Source organism: Coregonus clupeaformis, chromosome 34 (genome assembly GCF_020615455.1).
Source record: "Coregonus clupeaformis isolate EN_2021a chromosome 34, ASM2061545v1, whole genome shotgun sequence".
In the NCBI taxonomy this organism is placed as follows: Eukaryota; Metazoa; Chordata; class Actinopteri; order Salmoniformes; family Salmonidae; genus Coregonus; species Coregonus clupeaformis.
Genome location: NC_059225.1, coordinates 31,787,546 through 31,812,286, shown reverse-complemented (window position 1 = coordinate 31,812,286; position 24,741 = coordinate 31,787,546). Strand labels below are relative to the sequence as shown.

Sequence of the window (24,741 nt, the reverse complement as noted above, 5' to 3'; positions counted from 1 at the left end):
TGTTTTGTGAGATTGGAGTACATGTTGAGAGGGATCTTAGACCATTCCTCCATACAGAATCTTTCCAGATCCTTGATATCCTTCATCTGCTCTTGTGGACTGCCCTCTTCAATTCAAACCACAGGTTTTCAATGGGGTCCGGAGACTGAGATGACCATTGCAAAATGTCAGTTAACCATTTCTTTATGGATTTTTATTAGTGCTTGGGGTTATTGTCTTGCTGGAAGATCCACTTGCGGCCAAGTGTCAGCCTCCTGGCAGAGACAATCAGGTTTTTGGCTAAAATGTCCTAGTACTTGATAATGTTCATGATGCCGTTGGCCTTAACAAGGGCCACAGGACCAGTGGAAGCAAAATAGCCCCATAACATCAAAGATGCTCCACTATATTTTACCGTAGGTATGAGGTACTTTTCTGCATACACTTCCGTTTTTCAACGGCAAACCGGCAAAAGAGCTCTATTTTTAGACGAGACCTTTATAACAGGTACTTTGTATGTATGTACAGGTAACTGCTAAAATAATGGAAACACTTAAGTAAATGAGGGATACAAAGTATATTAAAAGCAGGTGCTTCCACACAGGTGTGGTTCCTGAGTTGATTAAGCAATTAACATCCCATCATGCTTAGGGTCATGTATAAAAATGCTGGGCAGGCCATTATTTTGGCGACCATGGCTTTGCCGCCATAGGATGACAATGCCCCCATCCACAGGGCACTAGTGGTCACTGAATGGTTTGATGAGCATTAAAAAGATGTAAGCCATATGCCATGGCCGTCTCAGTCACCAGATCTCAACCCAAATGAACCATTATGGGAGATTCTGGAGCGGGGATTGGATGCATGTTTTAATGAAATGCTTCTCAAGATTAGAGTGGAGCTGAATGCTGAGAGAGAACGTTCTCCACTGTGTTAATAAAACTGTAAAAAGAGTAGCACGGTAGCTCTATTTTATGTACAATGTTGTCAACAAAATTAGGTTGCTGTTATTCCCGTCCCTATTGCAGAATGCAGCCTTTTGACAGTATGTACTAAAGTTGATTTAATCCCCACTTTCATTAGTCCCCTCGTTTGGTGATTGGCATTTAGGCTGTGACAACGAAAAGGCAGCAGCAGACAGACCTACAGTATGTTTTAGCAGGGAAGTTTGGTAGGGTGACCTGATTTGTAACTATGAAAATCATTTTGTCAAACAGATTGTGAACCCAAAAGTGTAAGTTTGATTCTAGAGGGGGGACAATACATAGAAAAATAGTTTGCTTAGAGTGTAGGGGCAGATTAATGTAATCTTGTTTTCTGGAGATTTTATTCTTTATTTAGTCTGATCAGTGGAACAATTCTCATTCTTAACAATGGGCTAAAATATAGGGTAATTACTGTGCTTGTTAGCAAGAACACTACAGTTATTCCCCACCCTTATTGTATTATTCCACTTCTTCCCAATTTTGCCACTGTAATCACATATTTGAAATCTGATATGCCTACTTTTGCCTTTGAAAATGAATTATATGAGGCTATGGATATTTGCAGCCATTCATGAACAGTGTTGAATAAGTCATACAGAAAAGCATTGGATATTAAATGCTCCAGGCCTCAAATATAATTTAGGACATTTTAACATTGTGCACATGCTAAGCAGAGATGGTAGGGGGACTCATAATGCATAAAAGCATCATATTTTGTCTATGTAGAGTAAGATGATGGCAAGGATCTTCAACTAGTAGGCATAAACGAATATTGATATTCATTAGATTTTTCTTAAAGGTTTGGTGATTTTGATAAATTAATTGTTATAACAAGAACATTTTCAACACTCAGCACTTGGAAAACATAGATCAGGGGTGGCCAACCCTCCAGGAGAGCAAGCAGGATTTCCTTCCAGCCCTATTTTAAAAAGAGTTCACCCAAATTACAAAATACATAATGTTTGAGTCCTTACCTTGAAAGCATTCTATGGACAAGTAGACTGCAAAATATGATTTGGTTACCCACTGCCATCAACCATTAATATGAGTATTTCCTGTGCAGAGCCTTGGTGTAACGGTAACGCTCCCCGGCACATGTTTCATACTTTCCACCTGAGAACAGGGATCAATCCCTGCTTCCAACCTTCCCACTGTTTCTCCCATTAGCCTCCCATTACTGTCGGAATAAAGTGTCGAACCACTTAAAAAATGTATTTAAAAATATTAGCATACATTCAATTTCACCCCCCCCAAAAAAAATAAAAAAAATAAATAAATACATCTCAAAGTAACAAAGTTGTAAAATGTTGAGTGTTCATTTAATGTTCAAAGCATCCTGAATACACAATGTTTTTTAAACCTGGTCATAAGCCTAAGTTATGTCAAAATATGTAGAATTGCAGGAAATGAACTTTAAAACCCCCATCTAGTGGTTGTGCCAGGGGGCAATGAAATTCACATAACAAATCTCACTCCAAGCTTTCTTCAAAAGTTGGCAGCGCTCCCTGTACACTGTGAACACTGTGACCACTGTGTGCAGTCCAACGGGGGGCAGTTCCACCCATCTGTGCTGCCTGTACTATTTTCTTCATCCAGCAGAAAGCTCTTGGTCTGGGCTGACTAATCCACACTCAACAAGTTGGAGACTCCACAGAGCACTGCACTGCGCTCCCAGGCCAGAGTGGGCCTAGAGAAGGAGGTGGAGGAAGAGGTAGAAGAGGGGCATAAGTGGGAAAAAGAAAGAATGAGAGAAACCTACTGTATACAAAATATTTACTTATACTATATTCATGAGACAATAGATGCATTTGTGATCTTGAATCTACTGTATGATGCCACAACTATGATTCAATGTTATACAAGATAAAGTTTATGTACAATTCTGATGAGATGCTCTCTGGAATTCTTAGTTCTACATCATCCATTTTTGGATTGATAAATTATTGATATATACCCATTGATTCTTGAAGAATATAACTTATAAATGCCTCATGAGCTTAGTTCAACCCCATCAGAACCCAAAATACAAACTTGTTTTACTCCTATGTCTGTAAACACTATAAATGTAAACAAACACTGTACAGCATCACAGCATGGTTAAACTATGATCATGGATGGTCAGTCCTTGCATCCATAGCTATGTCTATGAATTTGAGAGTGGTTACATTTCATAAGGCCCATCCCTCAGCTTTTTACCAAAACAGAGGCGTGGTGCAGGCTTTATTATTGTTTTAATTAAGGTTTCTATCTTTAAAGAGCGACTGCTTTTAAAAAGCAACAAATCCCTTTGAAGATGGCCCATGTGGCATCAATATGAGTCAGAAAAACTTATTCTATTGCCAAAATTGACTACAAAGTGTAAATAGGATAATTATAGTCATAAAGTTTAACTTTAACTTAATTGTATTACTTATCGTTAATGCCATCTTTGGTGTGCTTATCAATACACAAGCACAAAGATTTGAAATGCTTGTGTGTGTGTTTTGAAAGGCGTCCGCTGCCGGGATGGAGAAAGGAAGGGCTTTTTATCTGGGATGTGAGTGTGAGTGCACTTCTGTATCCACAGCCATCCTCACTCGCTCAGCAAAGAGTCCCCAAAGCAGAGGGGTCAGGAGGACAGAGTGAGCATAGACATGAGTGGAAAAGCTAAGACAGACATACAATGGGATATGCTAGCGATGCACTCAGATGTTTTCCTGTTGGATTTTAAATCGGTGTGCTGCACTGACTCAATACATAACACATTGTGTTTTATGTACAGTAAATGTGCCAACCGTACGTGCCAACTGACTTGTAGATGTTGACCTTAGTGTCTTGTGTGTGAGGTTAGAGTCAGGTTTTGATGTGTCAAGGGTTACAGTGAGGGAAAAAAGTTTTTGATCCCCTGCTGATTTTGTACGTTTTCCCACTGACAAGAAATGATCAGTCTATAATTTGAATGGTAGGTTTATTTGAACAGTGAGAGACAGAATAACAACAACAAAATCCAGAAAAACGCATGTCAAAAATGTTATTAATTGATTTGCATTTTAATGAGGGAAATAAGTATTTGACCCCCTCTCAATCAGAAAGATTTCTGGCTCCCAGGTGTTTTTATACAGGTAACGAGCTGAGATTAGGAGCACACTCTTAAAGGGAGTGCTCCTAATCTCAGCTTGTTACCTGTATAAAAGACACCTGTCCACAGAAGCAATCAATCAATCAGATTCAAAACTCTCCACCATGGCCAAGACCAAAGAGCTCTCCAAGGATGTCAGGGACAAGATTGTAGACCTACACAAGGCTGGAATGGGCTACAAGACCATCGCCAAGCAGCTTGGTGAGAAGGTGACAACAGTTGGTGCGATTATTCGCAAATGGAAGAAACACCAAAAGAACTGTCAATCTCCGTCTGAAGTTTGCCAATGAACATCTGAATGATTCAGAGGAGCTGAGTGAAAGTGTTGTGGTCAGATGAGACCAAAATCGAGCTCTTTGGCATCAACTCAACTTGCCGTGTTTGGAGGAGGTGGAATGCTGCCTATGACCCCAAGAACACCATCCCCACCATCAAACATGGAGGTGGAAACATTATATGCTTTGGGGGTGTTTTTCTGCTAAGAAGACAGGACAACTTCACTGCATCAAAGGGACGATGGACGGGGCCATGTACCGTCAAATCTTGGTTGAGAACCTCCTTCCCTCAGTCAGGGCATTGAAAATGGGTTGTGGATGGGTATTCCAGCATGACAATGCCCCAAAACACACGGCCAAGGCAACAAAGGAGTGGCTCAAGAAGAAGCACATTAAGGTCCTGGAGTGGCCTAGCCAGTCTCCAGACCTTAATCCCATAGAAAATCTGTGGAGGGAGCTGAAGGTTCGAGTTGCCAAACGTCAGCCTTGAAACCTTAATGACTTGGAGAAGATCTGTAAAGAGGAGTGGAACAAAATCCCTCCTGAGATGTGTGCAAACCTGGTGGCCTACCTACAAGAAACGTCTGACCTCTGTGATTGCCAACAAGGGTTTTGCCACCAAGTACTAAGTCATGTTTTGCAGAGGGGTCAAATACTTATTTCCCTCATTAAAATACAAATCAATTTATAACATTTTTGACATGCGTTTTTTCTGGATTTTTTTGTTGTTATTCTGTCTCTCACTGTTCAAATAAACCTACCATTAAAATTATAGACTGATCATGTCTTTGTCAGTGGGCAAACGTACAAAATCAGCAGGGGATCAAATACTTTTTTCCCTCACTGTATAGTATTGAATCAATGGTAGGGAGTTGTTCTTACTATATGTTTTAAAGGTCCAATGCAGCTGTTTTTATCTCAATATCAAATCATTTCTTGGTAACAATTAAGTACCTTACTGTGATTGTTTTCAATTAAAATAGTCAAAAAGAAACAAAAATAGCTTCTTAGCAAAGGGCAAAGGGTGGGGGGGATTGCTGGGGGAAACACTGGGTAGGTGTTGTTCCATGTCATTTCAGCAAGCCATGGTTTTGTTTACCTGGCCACTGTAGCATTTGTGGCACAAACCCAATGCAAGTCAATGGTGCAGTGCATTCGGAAAGTATTCAGACTCCTTGACTTTTTCCACATTTTGTTATGTTACAGCCTTATTCTAAAATGGATCAATCTATACAAAATACAATAAAAAACAGAAATACCTTATTTACATAAGTATTCAGACCCTTTGTGTTATGACGAGTTTCTCTGGTATCAAGTAATTCATGATGCAAGAAGATATTTAACACTTAGATGGAGAGATGATGCAAATTATTTAATAGATACGGTACAGGGTTCGTATAACAAACGGCACGTGCTTTGCCTCTGGTCATCCGAACTCTGGACAAAATAAATCTCTCAGTTTATATACTTCATGTTACACGTTTCTTCAACAACATCTGGTAACCATCCTGTACCCCAAATCAGTATATTCAATCTATCAATCATTCTAAGATAAACCCTAGTAAGCTCCCTAGACATACTGGACCCTTAGCATTCAGACTCTGTGGCACCAAGAGTTACCTATCTAACAGATTTAACTTTGTTCATACAACACTATGACAAGACGTTATATCACTTTGCTATGAGACTTGAAATTGAGCTCAGGTGCATCCTGTTTCCATTAATCATCCAAGAAATGTTTCTACAACTTGATTGGAGTCCACCTGTGGTAAGTTCAATTGATTGGACATGATTTGGAAAGGCACACACCTGTCTATATAAGGTCCCACAGTTGACAGTGCATGTCAGAGCAAAACCCAAGCCATGAGGTCGAAGGAATTGTCCGCAGAGCTCCGAGACAGGATTGTGTCGAGGCACAGATCTGGGGAAGGGTGCCAAAAAATTTCTGCAGCATTGAAGGTCCCCAAGAACACAGCAGCCTCCATCATTCTTAATGAGGAGTTTGGAACTGTCAGTGTAGCTGTAGGTGGGTGTGGTGGTGGAATCAGGCGCAGGACGCACAAAGTAAGTCCAACAGACTTTAGTAGTTTAGCAACAAAACACAGCACGAAAACAAATGCCCTGAGGCTAGAAACTCCGCACGCAGGCGAAATAAAGCGGGCGCACAAAACACGTGCGACAAAATACTCCAAACACAGAATGGAGAGCAGCTCAACCGAGCAGACTGCAAAATACATAAGCTATACGCAAGACAGTGAAAACAATCACACACAACACTAGACAAACACAACGAGAACTTATAGGACACTAATTACACTAAACGATAACAGGTGTCACAACAAACAGACAAAAGCAAACGAACATAGAAACATGCAACGGTGGCAGCTAGTATTCCGGAGACGGGCGAACGCCGAAGCCTGCCCGAGCAAGGGAGAGAGGCAGCCTCGGCTGAAACCGTGACAGTACCCCCCCTTGACGCGCGGCTCCAGACGTGCGCCGACTCCCGGCCTCGGGGACGACCAGGAGGACGCGGAGCAGGGTGCGTCGGGTGCCCACGATGGAATTCCGTCAGGAGAGGCGGGTCCAAAATGTCTCTCCTCGGCACCCAGCACCGTTCCTCCGGACCGTACCCCTCCCACTCCACTAGATATTGGAGACCCCCCCATCCGACGTCTCCGAATCCAAGATGGACCGCACGGAGTACGCCGGTGCCCCCTCGATGTCCAATGGGGGCGGAGGAGTCTCCCTGATCTCACTTTCTTGGAGTGGGCCAGCTACCACCGGCCTGAGAAGAGACACATGGAACGAGGGGTTAATACTTTTATATTCAACAGGTAGTTGTAATTTGTAACACACCTCGTTCAACCTTCTCAGGACTTTAAATGGCCCTACAAACCGCCGACCCAGTTTCCGACAGGGCAGGCGGAGGGGCAGGTTTCTGGTAGAGAGCCAGACTCGATCACCAGGTGCGTACACCGCTCCCTCACTGCGGTGGAGATCGGCGCTCGCTTTATGACGACGGAGGGCCCGCTGCAGGTGGACGTGTGCAGCGTTCCATGTCTCCTCCGAGCGCCGCGCCCACTCATCCACCGCAGGAGCCTCGATCTGGCTCTGCTGCCAAGGTGCCAGAACCGGCTGGTAACCTAACACACATTGGAAAGGGGTTAGGTTAGTGGAGGAATGGCGTAGGGAATTTTGGGCCATTTCGGCCCAGGGAACGTACCTTGCCCACTCCTCCGGCCGATCCTGGCAGTATGTTCTAAGAAACCTACCCACATCCTGGTTCACGCGTTCCACCTGCCCATTACTCTCCGGGTGGTAACCCGAGGTGAGGCTCACCGAGACCCCCAACCGCTCCATAAAAGCTCTCCAGACTCTGGAGGTAAATTGGGGACCTCGATCAGACACAATATCCTTGGGTACCCCGTAGTGCCGGAACACATGGGTGAATAGTGCTTCGGCGGTTTGCAGGGCAGTAGGAAGGCCCGGCATAGGGAGCAAACGACAGGCCTTAGAAAACCGGTCCACAACGACCAGTATAGTGGTATTCCCCTGTGAAGGAGGAAGGTCAGTGAGGAAATCCACCGAGAGGTGAGACCATGGTCGTTGTGGAACGGGCAGGGGTAGTAACTTACCCCTAGGCAGATGTCTAGGCGCCTTACACTGGGCGCACACCGAGCAGGAGGAAACATAAACCCTCACATCCCTCGCCAACGTGGGCCACCAGTACTTGGCACTAAGACAGTGCACTGTCCGGCCGATACCAGGGTGTCCAGAGGAGGGTGACGTGTGAGCCCAATAGATCAATCGATCCCGAACCTCGAGCGGAACGTACTTACGACCCTCCGGGCATTGCGGTGGACTAGGGTCAGTGCGTAACGCCCGCTCGAGTTCAGCATCGACCTCCCACACTACCGGTGCCACTAGACACGACTTACCGCCGAGACAGTGCATCTGCCTTACCGTTCTGTGACCCAGGGATGTACGTGATCTTAAATGTGAACCGGGTCAAAAACATATTCCACCTCGCCTGGCGAGGGTTCAGCCTCCTCGCTGCCCGGATGTACTCCAGGTTACGGTGGTCCGTCAAAATGAGGAAAGGGTGTTGAGCCCCCTCAAGCCAGTGCCTCCACACCTTTAGGGCCTGTACTACGGCTAACAGCTCCCTGTCCCCCACGTCATAGTTTCGCTCCGCCGGACTGAGCTTCTTGGAATAGAAGGCACAGGGGCGGAGTTTAGGTGGCGCGCCGGACCGTTGCGACAGCACGGCACCTATACCGGCCTCTGACGCGTCCACCTCTACCTGAAATGGCAAAGAGGGATCCGGATGCGCCAGCACCGGAGCCGAGGTAAACAGGTCCTTCAGCCTCCCAAACGCCCTGTCCGCCTCGGCTGACCACTGCAGACGCACGGACCCCCCTTCAAAAGAGACGTTATGGGAGCTGCCACCTGTCCAAAACCCCGGATAAACCTCCAGTAATAATTCGCAAACCCCAAAAACTGCTGCACCTCCTTCACAGTGGTTGGCGTTTGCCAATTACGCACGGCCGACACCCGGTCTACCTCCATCTTCACCCCTGACGCAGACAACTGATAACCCAAAAAGGAGACCGACTCCTGGAAGAACAGACACTTCTCTGCCTTGACATACAGGTCGTGCTCCAACAGCCTCCGCAACACTCGGCGCACCAGGGCCACATGCTCGACTCGGGTAGGCGAGTACACGAGAATGTCATCGATGTACACGACCACCCCCTGCCCCTGCATGTCCCTGAAGATCTCATCCACGAATGATTGGAAAACTGAAGGAGCGTTCATCAACCCGTATGGCATGACAAGATACTCGTAATGGCCCGAGGTGGTACTAAAGGCTGTCTTCCATTCATCGCCCTCCCTAATGCGCACCAAGTTGTACGCGCTCCTGAGATCTAATTTAGTGAAGAAACGCGCCCCGTGCAATGACTCCGTCATGGTCGCAATCAGCGGGAGTGGATAACTGTACTTCACCGTGATCTGATTGAGACCACGGTAATCAATGCACGGGCGTAATCCTCCATCCTTTTTCTTCACAAAAAAGAAACTCGAGGACGCAGGGGGAAGTGGAGGGCCGTATGTATCCTTGTCTCAGAGATTCGTCTATGTACGTCTCCATAGCTCTCTTCTCCTCCTGAGACAGAGGATACACATGGCTCCGTGGGAGCGCAGCTCCTGCCTGGAGGTCTATCGCACAATCTCCCTGCCTATGGGGAGGCAACTGCGTCGCCCTCGACTTACTGAACACAATAGCCAAATCCCCATACTCAGGGGGAACGTGCAATGCGGGCACCTGGTTTGGACTCTCCACCGAGGTAGCCCCTACGGAAACGGCTAAACATCGACCCACACACTGGGCAGACCACTCCATCAGAGCCCTCTCCTGCCACGAAATAGATGGGTTATGGGTACTCAACCAGGGCATGCCCAGCACCACCGGATACGCAGGCGAGTCAATCAGAAATAGCTGGATCATCTCCTGATGACCCCCTGCGCACACATCCTAAGTGGCGCAGTGACCTCCCTGATCAAGCCCGCACCCAACGGACGGCTATCTAGGGCATGAACGGGGAAGGGACGTCAACAGGAAGAAGGGGAATCCCTAAGGCTAAACAAAACTTCTTATCAACAAAATTCCCAGCCGCGCCTGAATCTACCAGCGCCTTATGCTGGGAATGAGGTGCTACCTGTGGAAAACGCACAGGTATACATAAATGTGCAACAGAGAGCTCTGGGTGAGTGGGGCGCCTACTCACCTGGAAGGACTCCCCAGTGCGGGACCTGTCGTCCTCTCCCCTAGGAGGCCATCCCCAGCACCTAGCCGCGGTGTGTCCTCCCCGACCACAGTTGGTGCAGGAGATGGACCCCCTCGTAAGCCGACCCCTCCTCTCTCTAGCGCCAGCGCCCCGAGCTCCATGGCGCACGGCTCGGAGGCGCTGGAGGGTGAAATGGACGGACCCCCCTCGGGACGTCCGCGGGTAGCTAGCAGGTTATCCAGCCTGATGGACATGTCGACCAACTGGTCGAACGAGAGGCTGGTGTCCCTACAGGCCAGCTCCCTACGGACGTCCTCGCGTAGACTACATCGGTAGTGATCGATGAGAGCCCGCTCATTCCACCCTGCGTCCGCCGCTAGAGTACGGAATTCCAAGGCGAACTCCTGGGCACTCCTCTTCCCCTGCCGGAGGCAGACCAGACGCTCCCCGCCGCTTTCCCCTCCGGGGGATGGTCAAACACCGCCCTGAAGCGGCGGGAGAACTCGTCGTAGGTGATGGTGTTCGCGTCGATTCTCCTCCACTCTGCGTTGGCCCATTCCAACGCCTTCCCGGAAAGGCAGGAGATCAGGGCGGACACGCTCTCGTGTCCCGAGGGCGCCGGGTGCACGGTGGCCAGGTAAAGCTCCACCTGGAGAAGGAATCCCTGACACCCGGCCGCGGTCCCATCGTAGGCCCTCGGGAGCGAGAGTCGAACTCCTCTGGGTTCCGGAGCGGGAATGGGCTGACTTGCCGATGGTGCTGGCAGGGAGGATGGCGGTGGAGAAGTCCCTCGGGTCTCCCAGCCTCGGATGGTGGTGATCACCTCCTGCAGTGCGGACCCCATCCGCAGGATCTGGTCATTCTGTTCGCGGACCCTGTCCTCCAACGTCGCCTGTGCTGCTGCGGCTCCTGCTGATTCCATCGAGTATGGTGTGTGATTCTGTCAGTGTAGCTGTAGGTGGGTGTGGTGGTGGAATCAGGCGCAGGACGCACAAAGTAAGTCCAACAGACTTTAGTAGTTTAGCAACAAAACACAGCACGAAAACAAATGCCCTGAGGCGAGAAACTCCGCACGCAGGCGAAATAAAGCGGGCGCACAAAACACGTGCGACAAAATACTCCAAACACAGAATGGAGAGCAGCTCAACCGAGCAGACTGCAAAATACATAAGCTATACGCAAGACAGTGAAAACAATCACACACAACACTAGACAAACACAACGAGAACTTATAGGACACTAATTACAAACAGACAAAAGCAAACGAACATAGAAACATGCAACGGTGGCAGCTAGTATTCCGGAGACGACGAACGCCGAAGCCTGCCCGAGCAAGGGAGAGAGGCAGCCTCGGCCGAAACCGTGACAGGAACCACCAATACTCTTCCTAGCGCAGGACGCCCAGCCAAACTGAGCAATCGGGGGAGAAGGCCCTTGGTCGAGGAGGTGACCAAGAACCCGATGGTCACTCTGACAGAGCTCCAGAGTTCCTCTGTGGAGATGGGAGAACCTTCCAGAAGGACAACCATCTCTGCAGCACTCCACCAATCAGGCCTTTATGGTAGAGTGGCCAGACGGAAGGCACTCCTCAGTAAAAGGCACATGACAGCCCGCTTGGAGTTTGCCAAAGAGGCACCTAAAGGACTCTCAGACCATGAGAAACAAGATTCTCTAGTCTGATGAAACCAAGATTTAACTCTTTGGCCTGAATGCCAAGTGTCATGTCTGGAGGAAACCTGGCACCATCCCTACGGTGAAGCATGGTGGTGGCAGCATCTTGCTGTGGGGATGTTTTTCAGCGGAAGCTACTGGGAGACTAGTCAGGATCTAGGGAAAGATGAACAGAGCAAACTACAGTGAGATCCTTGAAAAAAACCTGCTCCAGAGCGCTCAGGACCTCAGACTGGGGCAAAGGTTCACCTTCCAACAGGTCAACGACCCTAAGCACACAGCCAAGACAACGCAGGAGTGGCTTCGGGACAAGTCTCTGAATGTCCTTGAGTGGCCCAGCCAGAGCCCGGACTTGAACCCGATCTAACATCTCTGGAGAGACCTGAAAATAGCTGTGCAGCAACGCTCCCCATCCAACCTGACAGAGCTTGAGAGTATCTGCAGAGAAAAATGGGAGAAACTCCCCAAATACAGGTGTGCCAAGCTTGTAGCGTCATACCCAAGAAGGCTGTAATTGCTGCCAAAGGTGTTTCAACAAAGTACTGAGTAAAAAGTCTGAATACTTATGTAAATGTGATATTTCAGATTTGTATTTTTAATAAATGTGCAACAATTTCTATAAACCATTATGGGGTATTGTTTGTAAATTGAGGAAAATAAACAATTTAATCCATTTTAGAATAAGGCTGTAACCTAACAAAATGTGGACAAAGTCAAGGGGTCTGAATACTTTCCGAATGCACTGTATATGGATTATTTATAAAGCCAGGCACATTTAACAGTTAGGCTATTGATTATTGTCATGCGTCTGGGTGTAGCGGTAGGATGGAATCAGGTGCAGGACACAGAACTGTATAAACAAAGTTATTTACTGGAACAAAATAAGCAGAGCAAATCCTCCACGCAGGGAAGAGCAAATACCGGCTCACCAAAAGACAGCAAAACAATGAACAATCACGCACAACACCATGAGGGAACCAGAGGGTAAAATAGGGAAAAATGTACATAATGGGTAACAGGTGTGATCAATACAGACAAGACAAGTGTAACACAGAAAACATTGATCGGTGGCAGCTAGTACTCCGGTGACGACGAACGCCGAAGCCTGCCCGAGCAAGGAGGAGGGGCAGCCTCGGCTGAATTCGCGACAATTATAGACCTAATTAAGATGGGGTTTCCTCGCTCCTCAATTTTCTTAGACATTTAGACTAAGGCAATGGCTGTTTCCTCGTCTCTGCTGCCTCTGCCACATTGTTCTCAATCCCAATATGCTGGTTAACTTTGCTATTATGCACATAGCAACATAGGGAAAGGCGCCAATTCTACGGCGCACTGAAGATTATGTTTCAGAACCACGGATAGCGACCGTATCCAACGCGGGAGAAAGCGCAATTGTTATAAAATAATATTAGATTTATTAGTGTTGCACCATTATTTTGACATAACATCACCATATACAATTTCAGTATCATGTCTGAGAGTGATGGACTGCCATTCCCGTGGCCTCCGCAATGGATTAGTCCACTGCGACAGGCGCAAATCAGACAGGTGTCTTGTGCACCATAAAACATACATACAAATGTGCGACTGGTCGACTAAATGGGGTCAGCCCTAGTACTGTCTACATTCGGTTTGTTGTTTTTATGAAATCCTTTTCATTATATCGTTTTCAATCACAGCTAAAGTTTGTATTGCTACGGATTCCGCGACACGGTCAGCCTTCACGTCCCTGAACAAAGGGGGGGTCAAGATCAAAAGTAACAGTCAGTATCTGGTGTGGCCACCAGCTGCATTAAGTACTGCAGTGCATTTCCTCCTCATGGACTGCACCAGATTTGCCAGTTCTTGCTGTGAGATGATACCCCACTCTTCCACCTGCAAGTTCCCGGACATTTCTGGGGGGAATGGCCCTAGCCCTCACCCTCCGATCCAACAGGTCCCAGACGTGCTCAATGGGATTGAGATCCGGCCTCTTCGCTGGCCATGGCAGAACACTGACATTCCTGACTTGCAGGAAATCACACACAGAACGAGCAGTATGGCTGGTGGCATTGTCATGCTGGAGGGTCATGTCAGGATGAGCCTGCAGGAAGGGTCCCACATGAGGAAGGAGGATGTCTTCCCTGTAATGCACAGCGTTAAGATTGCCTGCAATGACAACAAGCTCAGTCCGATGATGCTGTGACACACCGCCCCAGACCATGACGGACACTCCACCTCCAAATCGATCCTGCTCCAGAGTACAGGCCTCGGTGTAACGCTCATTCCTTTGATGATAAACGCAAATACGACCATCACCCCTGGTGAGACAAAACTGCGACTAGTCAGTGAAGAAAACTTTTTGCCAGTCCTGTCTGGTCCAGTGACGGTGGGTTTATGCCCATAGGCGACGTTGTTGCCGGTGATGTCTGGTGAGGACCTGCCTTACAAGAGGCCTACAAGCCCTCAGTCCAGCCTCTCTCAGCCTATTGTGGACAGTCTGAGCACTGATGGAGGGATTGTGCGTTCCTGGTGTAACTCGGGCAGTTGTTGTTGCCATCCTGTACCTGTCCCGCAGGTGTGATGTTCGGCTGTACCGATCCTGTGCAGGTGTGTCCATACTATCTCCCTGTAGCGCTGTTTTAGGAGTCTCACAGTACGGACATTGCAATTTATTGCCCTGGCCACATCTGTAGTCCTCATGCCTCCTTGCAGCATGCCTAAGGCACATTCACGCAGATGAGCAGGGACCCTGGGCATCTTTCTTTTGGTGTTTTTCAGAGTCAGTAGAAAGGCCTCTTTAGTGTCCTAAGTTTTCATAACTGGGACCTTAATTGCCTACTGTCTGTAAGCTGTTAGTGTCTTAATGACCGTTCCACAGGTGCATGTTCATTAATTGTTTATGTTCCAATGAACAAGCATGGGAAATAGTGTTTAAGTCCTTTACAATGAAAATCTGTGAAGTTATTTGGATTTTTACTAATTATCTTTGAAAGACAGTGTCCTGAAAAAGGGACTTTTTTTGGGTTAACCACTTTACAACAATTTTTCATTTTTTTTTTTTATTTTTTTTGGGGGGAGGGGGTGTAGTTGAGCCAGGGTGTGTAGATCTATGTATTCTATTTCTATGTTGGGAGTTCTAGTTTGTTTATTTCTATGTTGGCCTGAGTGACTCCCAATCAGAGGCAACGAGTGTCAGCTGTGGCTGGTTGTCTCTGATTGGGAGCCATATTTAAACTGTCTGTTTTTCCCTTTGTGTTTGTGGGTTCTTGTTTCTAGTGGGTTTGTGTTAAACCGTGAACTGTCACGTTATCGTTTTGTTGTTTTTGATTGTGTATCATAAATAAAGAGTATGTTCGTCTGCAACGCTGCGCCTTGGTCCTCATCTCTTACCGACGATCGTGACATTAAGGTCTCTGCACTGGCTGCCTGTGAGTTTTAGAATTAATTTAAAGATTCTTCTTAAGATTATTTTAAAATCAATCCACGACTGTGCACCCAAATACATGTCAGACATGCTTTTAAGTTATGTAACCTGTAGGTCCCTCAGGTCCTCTGGCACTGGCCTGTTAACTATCCCAAAACCTAGGAACAAGAGGCATGACGAGGCAGCCTTTAGTTATTATGCCCCTAGCCTCTGGAATAGCCTACCAGAAAACCGGAGGGGGGCCGAAACTGTGGACATATTTAAAAGAGATCTTAAAACACATATTTTTAGAATTTCACTACACCCGCTATAACATCTGCTAAACATGTGTATGTGACAAATAAAATTTGATTTGATTTAGTTGTTCAGTTTGTGTGATTCTTTTGTTTTTTTATCTTATGTTTGTTGTGGAGTAAATATTTCAACTTCTATTTTCATTGTTTTTATTAGTTTTTTCCTGTAAAGCACATTGCTTTGCATTCCATGTCAGAAATGTGCTGTATAAATAAAGCTTGATTTGATTTGATTCCCCCTCCCCTCTTCTCATACACACCTACACCTCTCTCATCCATTCTCCTTCATTCACACACAAAATACACCCCACGCCTCCACACACCCAGTCTCTCCAGTCCTCCTACACACTTCCACATTCACCCTCCCTCACTCTCACATTCATATGCACAGACACATACCCACACATACACCCACTCACACTCACACCATCTTGCCCAATTATTGACCATTATTGACTTACTGTGCATGCTACACTGAACAAAAATATAAACGCAACATGCAACAATTTCAAAGATTTTACTGAGTTACAGTTCATATAAGGAAATCAGCCAATTGAAATAAATAAATAAATTATGCCCTAATCTATGACTGCGAATACAGATATACATCTGTTGGTCACAGATACCTTAACAAAGAAGGTAGCGGCGTGGATCAGAAAACCAGTCAGTATCTGGTGTGACCACCATTTGCCTCATGCAGAGCGACCTATCTCCTTCGCATAGAGATGATCAGGCTGTTGATTGTCGCCTGTGGAATGTTGTCCCACTCCTCTTCAATGGCTGTGCGAAGTTGCTGGATATTGGCAGGAACTGGAATACGCTGTCATATACATCGATCCAGAGCATCCCAAACATGCTCAATGGGTGACATATCTGGTGAGTATGCAGGCCATGGAAGAACTGGGACAATTTCAGCTTCCAGGAATTGTGTACAGATGCTTGTGACATGGGGCCGTGCATTATCATGCTGAAAACATGAGGTGATGGCGGCAGATGAATGTCATGACAAGTTGCCTCAGGATCTCATCACGGTATCTCTGTGCATTCAAATTGCCATCTATAAAATGCAATTGTGTTCGTTATCCGTAGCTTATACCTGCCCATACCATACCATCATGGGGCACTCTGTTCACAACATTGACATCAGCAAACCACGCACCCACACGATGCCATCTGCCCGGTACAGTTGAAACCAGGATTCATCCGTGAAGAGAACCCTTCTCCAGCGTGCCAGTGGCCATCGAAGGTGAGCATGTGCCCACTGAAGTCGGTTACGAGACCCTGGTGAGGGCGAAGAGCACCGATATGAGCTTCCCTGAGGTTCTAGTCTCAGCGTCGCTTTACAAACAGATTGGTTCGCTGTTGTGTATAACTGACCGAACACTCTCTCCCGGTTACTTGTTGATATAATGATCTAGCGATTTTAAAGCCTTAATTTAAACTATGTTGTCTGGATTCTACATATTATCAGTTTTGACGGTACAAAAACAGAGCTACTATCTCCCAATGTGTCATGTGTCGTTTTCTCATGTTGCTTTTAGATGTCACATGTTATCACATTAAATTCACATAAGATCAAATAATATCACGTGAAAGTCATACGTTTTTCTGTAAGTGTTAAACCTTTTTATGGATGAATATTTACCCATGTCCATTTGATCTGTTTTGCCCTGTAATCACAGCCAGTTTGGAAGGCTTTGTTTATATACCCTATATGACCAAAAGTATGTGGACACCTGTTCGTCAAACGTCTCATTCCGAAATCATGTGCATTAATATGGAGTTGGTCCCCCATTTGCTGCTATATAACTGCCTCCATCTTCGAGGAAGGCTTTCTACTAGATGTTGGAACATTGCTGAGGGGACTTGCTTCCATTCAGCCACAAGAGCATTAGTGAGGACATGCACTGATGTTGGGCGATTAAACCCGCAGTCGCCGTTCCAATTAATCCCAAAGGTGTTCGATGGGGTTGAGGTCAGGGCTCTGTGCAGGCCAGTCAAGTTCTTCCACACCGATCTCGACAAACCATTTCTGTATGGACCTCGCTTTGTGCATGGCGGCATTGTCATGCTGAAACAGGAAAGGGCCTTCCCCAAACTGTTGCCACAAATTAGGAAGCACAGGATCGTCTAGAATGTCACTGTATGCTGTAGCGTTAAGATTTCCCTTCACTGGAACTAAGGGGCCTAGCCCAAACCATGAGAAACAGCCCCAGACCATTATTCTTCCTCAACCAAACTTTACAGTTGGCACTATGCATTCAGGCAGAAAACGTTCTCCTGGCATTCGCCAAATCCAGATTCATCTGTTAGACTGCCTGATGGTGAAGCGTGATTCAGAGTCCAATGACTGCGAGCTTTACACCACTCCAGCCAATGCTTGGCATTTGAGCATGGTGAGCTTAGGCTTGTGTGTGGCTGCTCGGCCATGGAAACCCATTTCATGAAGCTCCCGACGAACAATTATTGTGCTGACATTGCTTTCAGAGGCAGTTTGGAACTCGGTAGTGAGTGTAGCAACAAAGGACAGACAATTTTTATGGGTTACGCGCTTCAGCAGTCGGCGGTCCGGTTCTGTGAGCTTGTGTGGTCTACCACTTCATGGCTGAGCCATTGTTGCTCCTAGAAGTTTCCTCATCACAATAATAAGCACTTACAGTTGACCGGGGCAGCTCTAGCAGGGCAGAAATTTGACGAACTGACTTGTTGGAAAGGTGGCATCCTATGACGGAGCCACGTTGAAAGTCACGGAGCTCTTCAGTACGGCCCATTCTACTGCCAATGTTTGTCTGTAGAGATTGCATGGCTGTGTGCTCGATTTTATACACCTGTCAGCAACGGGTGTGGCTGAAATAGCCGTATCCACTAATTTGAAGGGGTGTCCATATACTTTTGTATATATAGTGTAGATATAAAACACCTAGTATTCAGTAATATGCTGTAATATGCAAATGCCTACAGCCACCCTGCTTGCTCTAATCCCAGGTAATTACAGTAAAATACTGTAGAAATAATTTAATATAGTTTAATAGTAACTCTTACTGGCATCAAGTTACAGTGAATATCTCAGTATTGTATTGACACTATCCAGAGACAGTCAGAGATATATCATAAGATATCTTGTTGTAATTAACATTTTGAAGACCAATGTATCCTTAACTACAATAACATTTTCAGTAACGGTAACAGAAACTTTTTACTTGCTATGACTGTGATATGTGATTTTTTTATCAACCTTGGTTGCTAAGGACAAAAGCGCCTGCTAAATGACCAAAATGTAAATGTGAAAATTTGAACTTGCAAAGAACACTGGGTAATACACTACCAGTCAAAAGTTTGGACACACCTACTCATTCAAGGGTTTTTCTTTATTTGTACTATTTTTTACATTGTAGAATGATAGTGAACACATCAAAACTATGAAATAACACATATGGAATCATGTAGTATCCAAAAAAGTGTTAAACAAATCAAAATATATTTTATATTTGAGATTCTTCTATTTCGCCACCCCTTTGCCTTGATGACAGCTTTGCACACTCCTTGCATTCAAAGTGGGTGGCCACTTTGAAGAATCTCAAATATAAAATATATTTTGATTTATTTAAAACTGTTTTGGTTACTACATGATTCCATATGTGTTATTTCATATTTTTGATGTCTTCACTATTATTCTACAATGTAGAAAATAGTAAAAATAAAGACAAATCCTTGAATGAGTAGGTGTGTCGAAACTTTTGACTGGTAGTGTATTACCCAGTGTTCTTTGCAAGTTCTAATTTTCACATTTACATTTTGGTCATTTCGCAGGCGCTTTTGTCCTTAGCAACTTAGTCAGTGCATTCAACCAAGAACATTTGTGGGCAGAACTGAAAAAGCGTGTGCGAGCAAGGAGGCCTATAAACCTGACTCAGTTACACCAGCTCTGTCAGGAGGAATGGGCCAAAATTCACTCAACTTATTGTGGGAAGCTTGTGGAAGGCTACATGACACGTTTGACCCAAGTTAAACAAGTTAAAGGCAATGCTACCAAATACTAATTGAGTGTATGTAAACTTCTGACCCACTGGGAATGTGATGAAAGATATAAAAGCTGAAATAAATCATTCTCTCTACTATTATTCTGACATTTCACATTCTTAAAATAAAGTGGTGATCCTAACTGACCTAAGACAGGACATGTTTACTAGGATTAAATGTCAGGAATTGTGAAAAACAGAGTTTAAATGTATTTGGCTAAGGTGTATGTAAACTTCCGACTTCAACTGTATTGGTAGATGGGTAAAAAAAAGCAGACACTGAATATCCCTTTGAGCATGGGTGAAGTTATTAATTACACTTTGGATGGTGGATCAATACACCCAGTCACTACAAAGATACAGGCGTCCTTCCTAACTCAGTTGCCGGAGAGGAAGGAAACCGCTTAGGGATTTCACCATGAGGCCAATGGTGAATTTAAAACAGTTACAGAGTTGAATTGCTGTGATAGGACAAAACTGAGGATGGATCAACAACATTGTAGTTACTCCACAATACTAACCTAAATGACAGAGTGAAAAGAAGAAATGTACATAATAAAAAATATTCTAAAACATGCATCCTGTTTGCAATAAGGCACTAAAGTAAAACTGTAAAAAATGTGGCATAGAAATGTACTTTATGTCCAGAATACCAAGTGTCATGTTTGGGGCAAATCGAACACAACACATCACTGAGTACCACTCTTCATATTTTCAAGCATGGTGGTTGCATTATTTTATGGTTATGCTTGTCATCGGCAAGGACTAGGGAGGGACAAGGGATAAAAAGAAACGGAATAAGGCCAAATCTACACTGGAGTTGCTTACCAAGACGACATTGAATGTTCCTGAGTTTTCACTTTGTCATTATGGGGTATTGTGTGTAGATGGGTGAGAAAAAAAATCTATGTAATCCTTTTTGAATTCAGGCTGTAACACAACAAAGTGGAATAAGTCAAGGGGTATGAATACTTTCTGAAGGCATGTACCTGGATAAGAAGGTGCTTATTTCTCAGAATGATAACGAGTTGCCAATTCCTTATATAAATGTTTTTTAAGCTCATTACAAATGTATAAAACTGGTGCAGAGGTCTACGGCACTGCATCGCAGTGCTTGAGGTGTCACTACAGATCCGGGTTCGATCCCGGGCTATGTCACATCCGGCCGCGACTGGGAGACCCATGAGGCGGCGCACAATTGGCCCAGCGTCGTCCGGGTTAGGGGAGGGTTTGGGCGGCTGGGATGTCCTTGTCCCATCGCGCTCTAGTGACTCCTGTGGCGGGCCGGGCGCATGCACACTGACACGGTCGCCAGTTGTACGGTGTTTCCTCCGACACATTGGTGCGGCTGGCTTCTCGGTTAAGCGAGCAGTGTGTCAAGAAGCAGTGCGGCTTGGCAGGGTCGTGTTTTGGAGGACGCATGGCTCTCGACCTTCGCCTCTCCCGAATCCATACGGGAGTTGCAGCGATGGGACAAGACTGTAACTACCAATTGGGGAGAAAAAGGGGTAAAAAGTACAACAACAAAAAACAAACAAAAAGAATGTATAAAACACAGACTAAACAGCTAGCGCATAACATTCTGTCGCTAAAATGCTGCTAGTGGTAGGCTGTGGTACCGTAATGCTGTGCTAACAGAAACTGAGCATTTTTCCAGAATCAATGTTAATTGATACTCCCATTTAGTAGTGTCTGCTCTGTGCACAATTTTGGGAATCAAGACATAAAGAGTAGGGGTGTGCCGAGTAGTCAGAAAAACGAGTATCGTAATGGATATGGGCAATTGTCCTGATACGATTATGATCGGAGTATGTTTTGTTATTATCAGTGATCGGGAAAAATGTATTTTTCGGGTGCCAGCGAGTATCTTTCAATCAAGTGCAACATGCTCCGTGGTCTAAATAACTAAACTGGCTAGTTTGCATGTCTATAAAGAGAAGGGTGGACTGTACGTTGATCCTGCTGCTCTGATTGGATAGAGTGAAGCCGTATTTCTCCGTCCACTCACTTTGCTTCATTCACCCGATCACTTCTCCTTGCATGTTTTGTCGGATCATTTAGATTGCTGCTGGATCCTGTTAGCCTGGTACTATGATAAATCAAATGGTGAGGACGTTTTCTACAAGCTATCAATGTGCATAGCATCTAACAAACGGGGTGGGGGTAGGGAAAAAATATGATACGCTGATGCACATTCTGCCTGAGTGACAGCAAACTTGTCTGCCGCTGCAAGTTGAGGACCCCCCCCCCCCGCCGTCCCTCAGCGCATAGCCGCAGGCAGATGTTTATTTTTTCTACAGGACTAGTAAAGGCCCAGTGCACTACTTTCGTGACATTTTTTTATTTCTTAAAAAATCAACAACTTATTTGTATTAATATTTTTTGCAATTCTGATTTTTCAGGGGGTGCTGCAGAACACTTAGCACCCCAACTTCCCGTGGCTATGCGTCTGCGCACTGCTCCTATTCTGCAGCTTTTTTGCTCTATAAACGTGCAGTATTTTGCCAACATCTAGCCTACTTAAGTATATTAATGTCCCAGTTCTTCCATGGCCTGCATATTCACCAGACATGTCACCCATTGAGCATGTTTGGGATGCTCTGGATCGACGTGTACGACAGCATGTTCCAGTTCCCACCAATATCCAGCAATTTCGCACAGCCATTGAAGAGAAGTGGGACAACATTCCACAGGCCACAATCAAAAGCTTGATCAACTCTATGCGAAGGAGATGTGTCGCGAGTATCATCCGATCCAATCCGACTATCAACTGTCAATCTACGGACACGATTACGAATACGAGTATGGCCAGGTCGGCACACCCCTAATAAAGAGGGTATCGTTAGAAAGGTTAAGTTCTCTATAACAGTAAAATAATGTCAGGGGGACGGGCTTGGTGTGTGTATGGGTGTGGTGATACTGATGATCCATTAGGCCCTAACCTATGGATTTTACATGACTAGGAATACAGATATGCATCTGTTGGTCACAGATAGCTTAATAAAAAAAGGTAAGGACGTGGATCAGAAATCCAGTCAGTATCTGGTGTGACCATAATTTGCCTCATGCAGTGCGACACATCTCCTTCGCATAGAGTTGATCAATCTTTTGATTGTGGCCTGTGGAATGTTTTCTCCCCCTTCTCTTCAATGGCTGTGCGAAATTGCTGGATATTGGTGGGAACTGGAACATGCTGTCGTACACGTCAATCCAGAGCATCCCAAACATGCTCAATGGGTGACATGTCTGGTGAATATGCAGGCCATGGAAGAACTGGGACATTTTCAGCTTCCAGGAATTGTGTACAGATCCTTGCGACATGGGGCTGTGCATTATTATGCTGAAACATGAGATGATGGCGGCGGATGAATGGCAAGACAATGGGCCTCAGGATCTCGTCATGTTATCTCTGTGCATTCAAATTGCCATCGATAAAATTCAATTGTGCTCGTTGTCCGTAGCTTATACCTGCCCATACCATAACCCTATCGCCACCATAGGGCCCTCTGTTCACAACGTTGACATCAGCAAACAGCTCGCCCACACGACACCATATACGTCCCTTACGAAAAAAGATTGCAGTCAGAATGCAGTATAACTGCAATACACAGTTTTTTTTACTGCAGTAATTTTGCAGTGTAACTGCAGTTAGAGTGCAGTTATTCTGCAATTACAACTTCCAAAATACCACAGTCAACTGCAGTTACTGCACTTTTACTGCAGTTTCAAATCGGCAATATTTTTTGTAAGGGCTGGTCTGCGGTTGGACGTACTGCCAAATTCTCTAAAACGACGTTGGTAGAGAAATTAACAGTAAATTATCTGCCAACAGCTCTGGTGGACATTCCTGCAGTCAGCATGCCAATTACATGCTCCCTCAAAACTTGAGACATCTGTGGCATTGTTATGTGTGACAAAACTGCACATTTTAGAGTGGCCCTTTATTGTCCCCAACACAAGGTGCACCTGTGTAATGATCATAATGTTTAATCACCTTCTTGATCTGCCACGCCTGTCAGGTGGCTGGATTATCTTTGGCAAAGGAGAAATACTCACTAACATGTAAACACATTTGTGCACAACATTTGAGAGAAATAAGCTTTTTGTGCATATGGAACATTTCTGGGATCTTTTATTTCAGCTCATGAAACATGGGACCAATACTTAACATGTTGCATTTATATTTTTGTTCAGTGTAATTGTCCATGGGCGGAAGTGTCTGGTCAACAAGATTAATTAGGCTACTAACAAATACCTATCAACCCCCTTTGATTTTCCCTTCCATTTATGTTTCAACCCCATCATAAAAGTAACTATTATTTTACTAAAAATGTTAACTCCAGCAGCTATGATTAGTCATACAGCTGTTCTTAACCTCGAGACGTAGCTTTGCTGGAGATGCGCAAGCTTACCTGCTTCCAGCGGCTGTTACCAGTTGGATAAAAAACTGCTTGTGAGCCAACGTGGGAGTGAGGAGCAGAGACTCGGTAAAGGGACTGAGTTGTTGAATGACATGCAGTCATATTACATTTTTGCACCTAAGCGGAGGAAACAAGTCCTTTAGAAAAAAGCTTTTTACGCAAACTGCTCCTCCTTCCCAAGCCTTCCCGGTTGTGGTCTGACTCAAACTTAAGACTGCAAAGCAGAGGCTGAGAAAAATAGGCGAGTCACTTCACTTCTACGCCAACAAAGTATCTTTCACACAACTCTTTCTATTAATTCGGACGTTACATCATGTCAAACAAAAATCTGCTCTAAATTTTGAACAGAGCGGGAGTTACGCGTGACCACCGACCTTGAAAAAGTGTATTTTCTATCTCAACGATAGACCGACGGTTGGATGTCAAATGGTCCATAATAACTCGCAAAAGACGCACTCACTTTTGGACAGACACATGGATTCGCTCGAAAACCCAGGACTACAAGTATGCACAGTTGTTGTATTTTGTGATTTCTATGTCTATTTCGCATGTGTATGGTAATAAATAGCTGCAAATACCTAAATGCCATTACGCTCATCTAGGCGCCAAATGTAACGCCATAAAGTTAACTGTTACCGGAAGTTGGTGTAGTCTGCGTTATGTCAGGTGGTATAACCTACCTTTTGGATAATAAGGATGAATGTTTTTCTGGAATGTGAAACAGCTAGGCTACAGTTGTTTCAGGCGTGTTACACAGTTATAACTGTAAGTTGGAGAAGTTGTA

General features: G+C 45.3%; 1 protein-coding gene and 1 long non-coding RNA gene across 5 annotated transcripts in view; one reads left to right on the top strand and one right to left on the bottom strand.

Annotated features, from left to right (window-relative positions):
- Nucleotides 1–2,265: 2,265 nt before the first annotated feature.
- On the bottom strand, nucleotides 2,266–24,032 carry LOC121550010. The gene is made up of 2 exons (XR_005996893.1): nucleotides 23,949–24,032; nucleotides 2,266–2,652 (listed from the first exon to the last, which is right to left on the bottom strand). It is a non-coding gene; the product is annotated as an uncharacterized LOC121550010 (long non-coding RNA).
- LOC121550009 (voltage-dependent L-type calcium channel subunit beta-2-like) overlaps nucleotides 23,974–24,741 on the top strand; it is a 144,054-nt gene continuing 143,286 nt past the window's right edge. For 2 of the 4 annotated variants that reach the window (XM_045210550.1, XM_045210549.1), the window contains exon 1: nucleotides 23,974–24,461. In XM_045210550.1, the coding sequence (XP_045066485.1) occupies nucleotides 24,384–24,461 (78 nt within the window). In that variant the 5' untranslated portion in view covers nucleotides 23,974–24,383. The remainder of the gene's footprint in view (nucleotides 24,462–24,741) is intronic. The other 2 variants (XM_045210554.1, XM_045210553.1) reach the window with 1 other exon arrangement.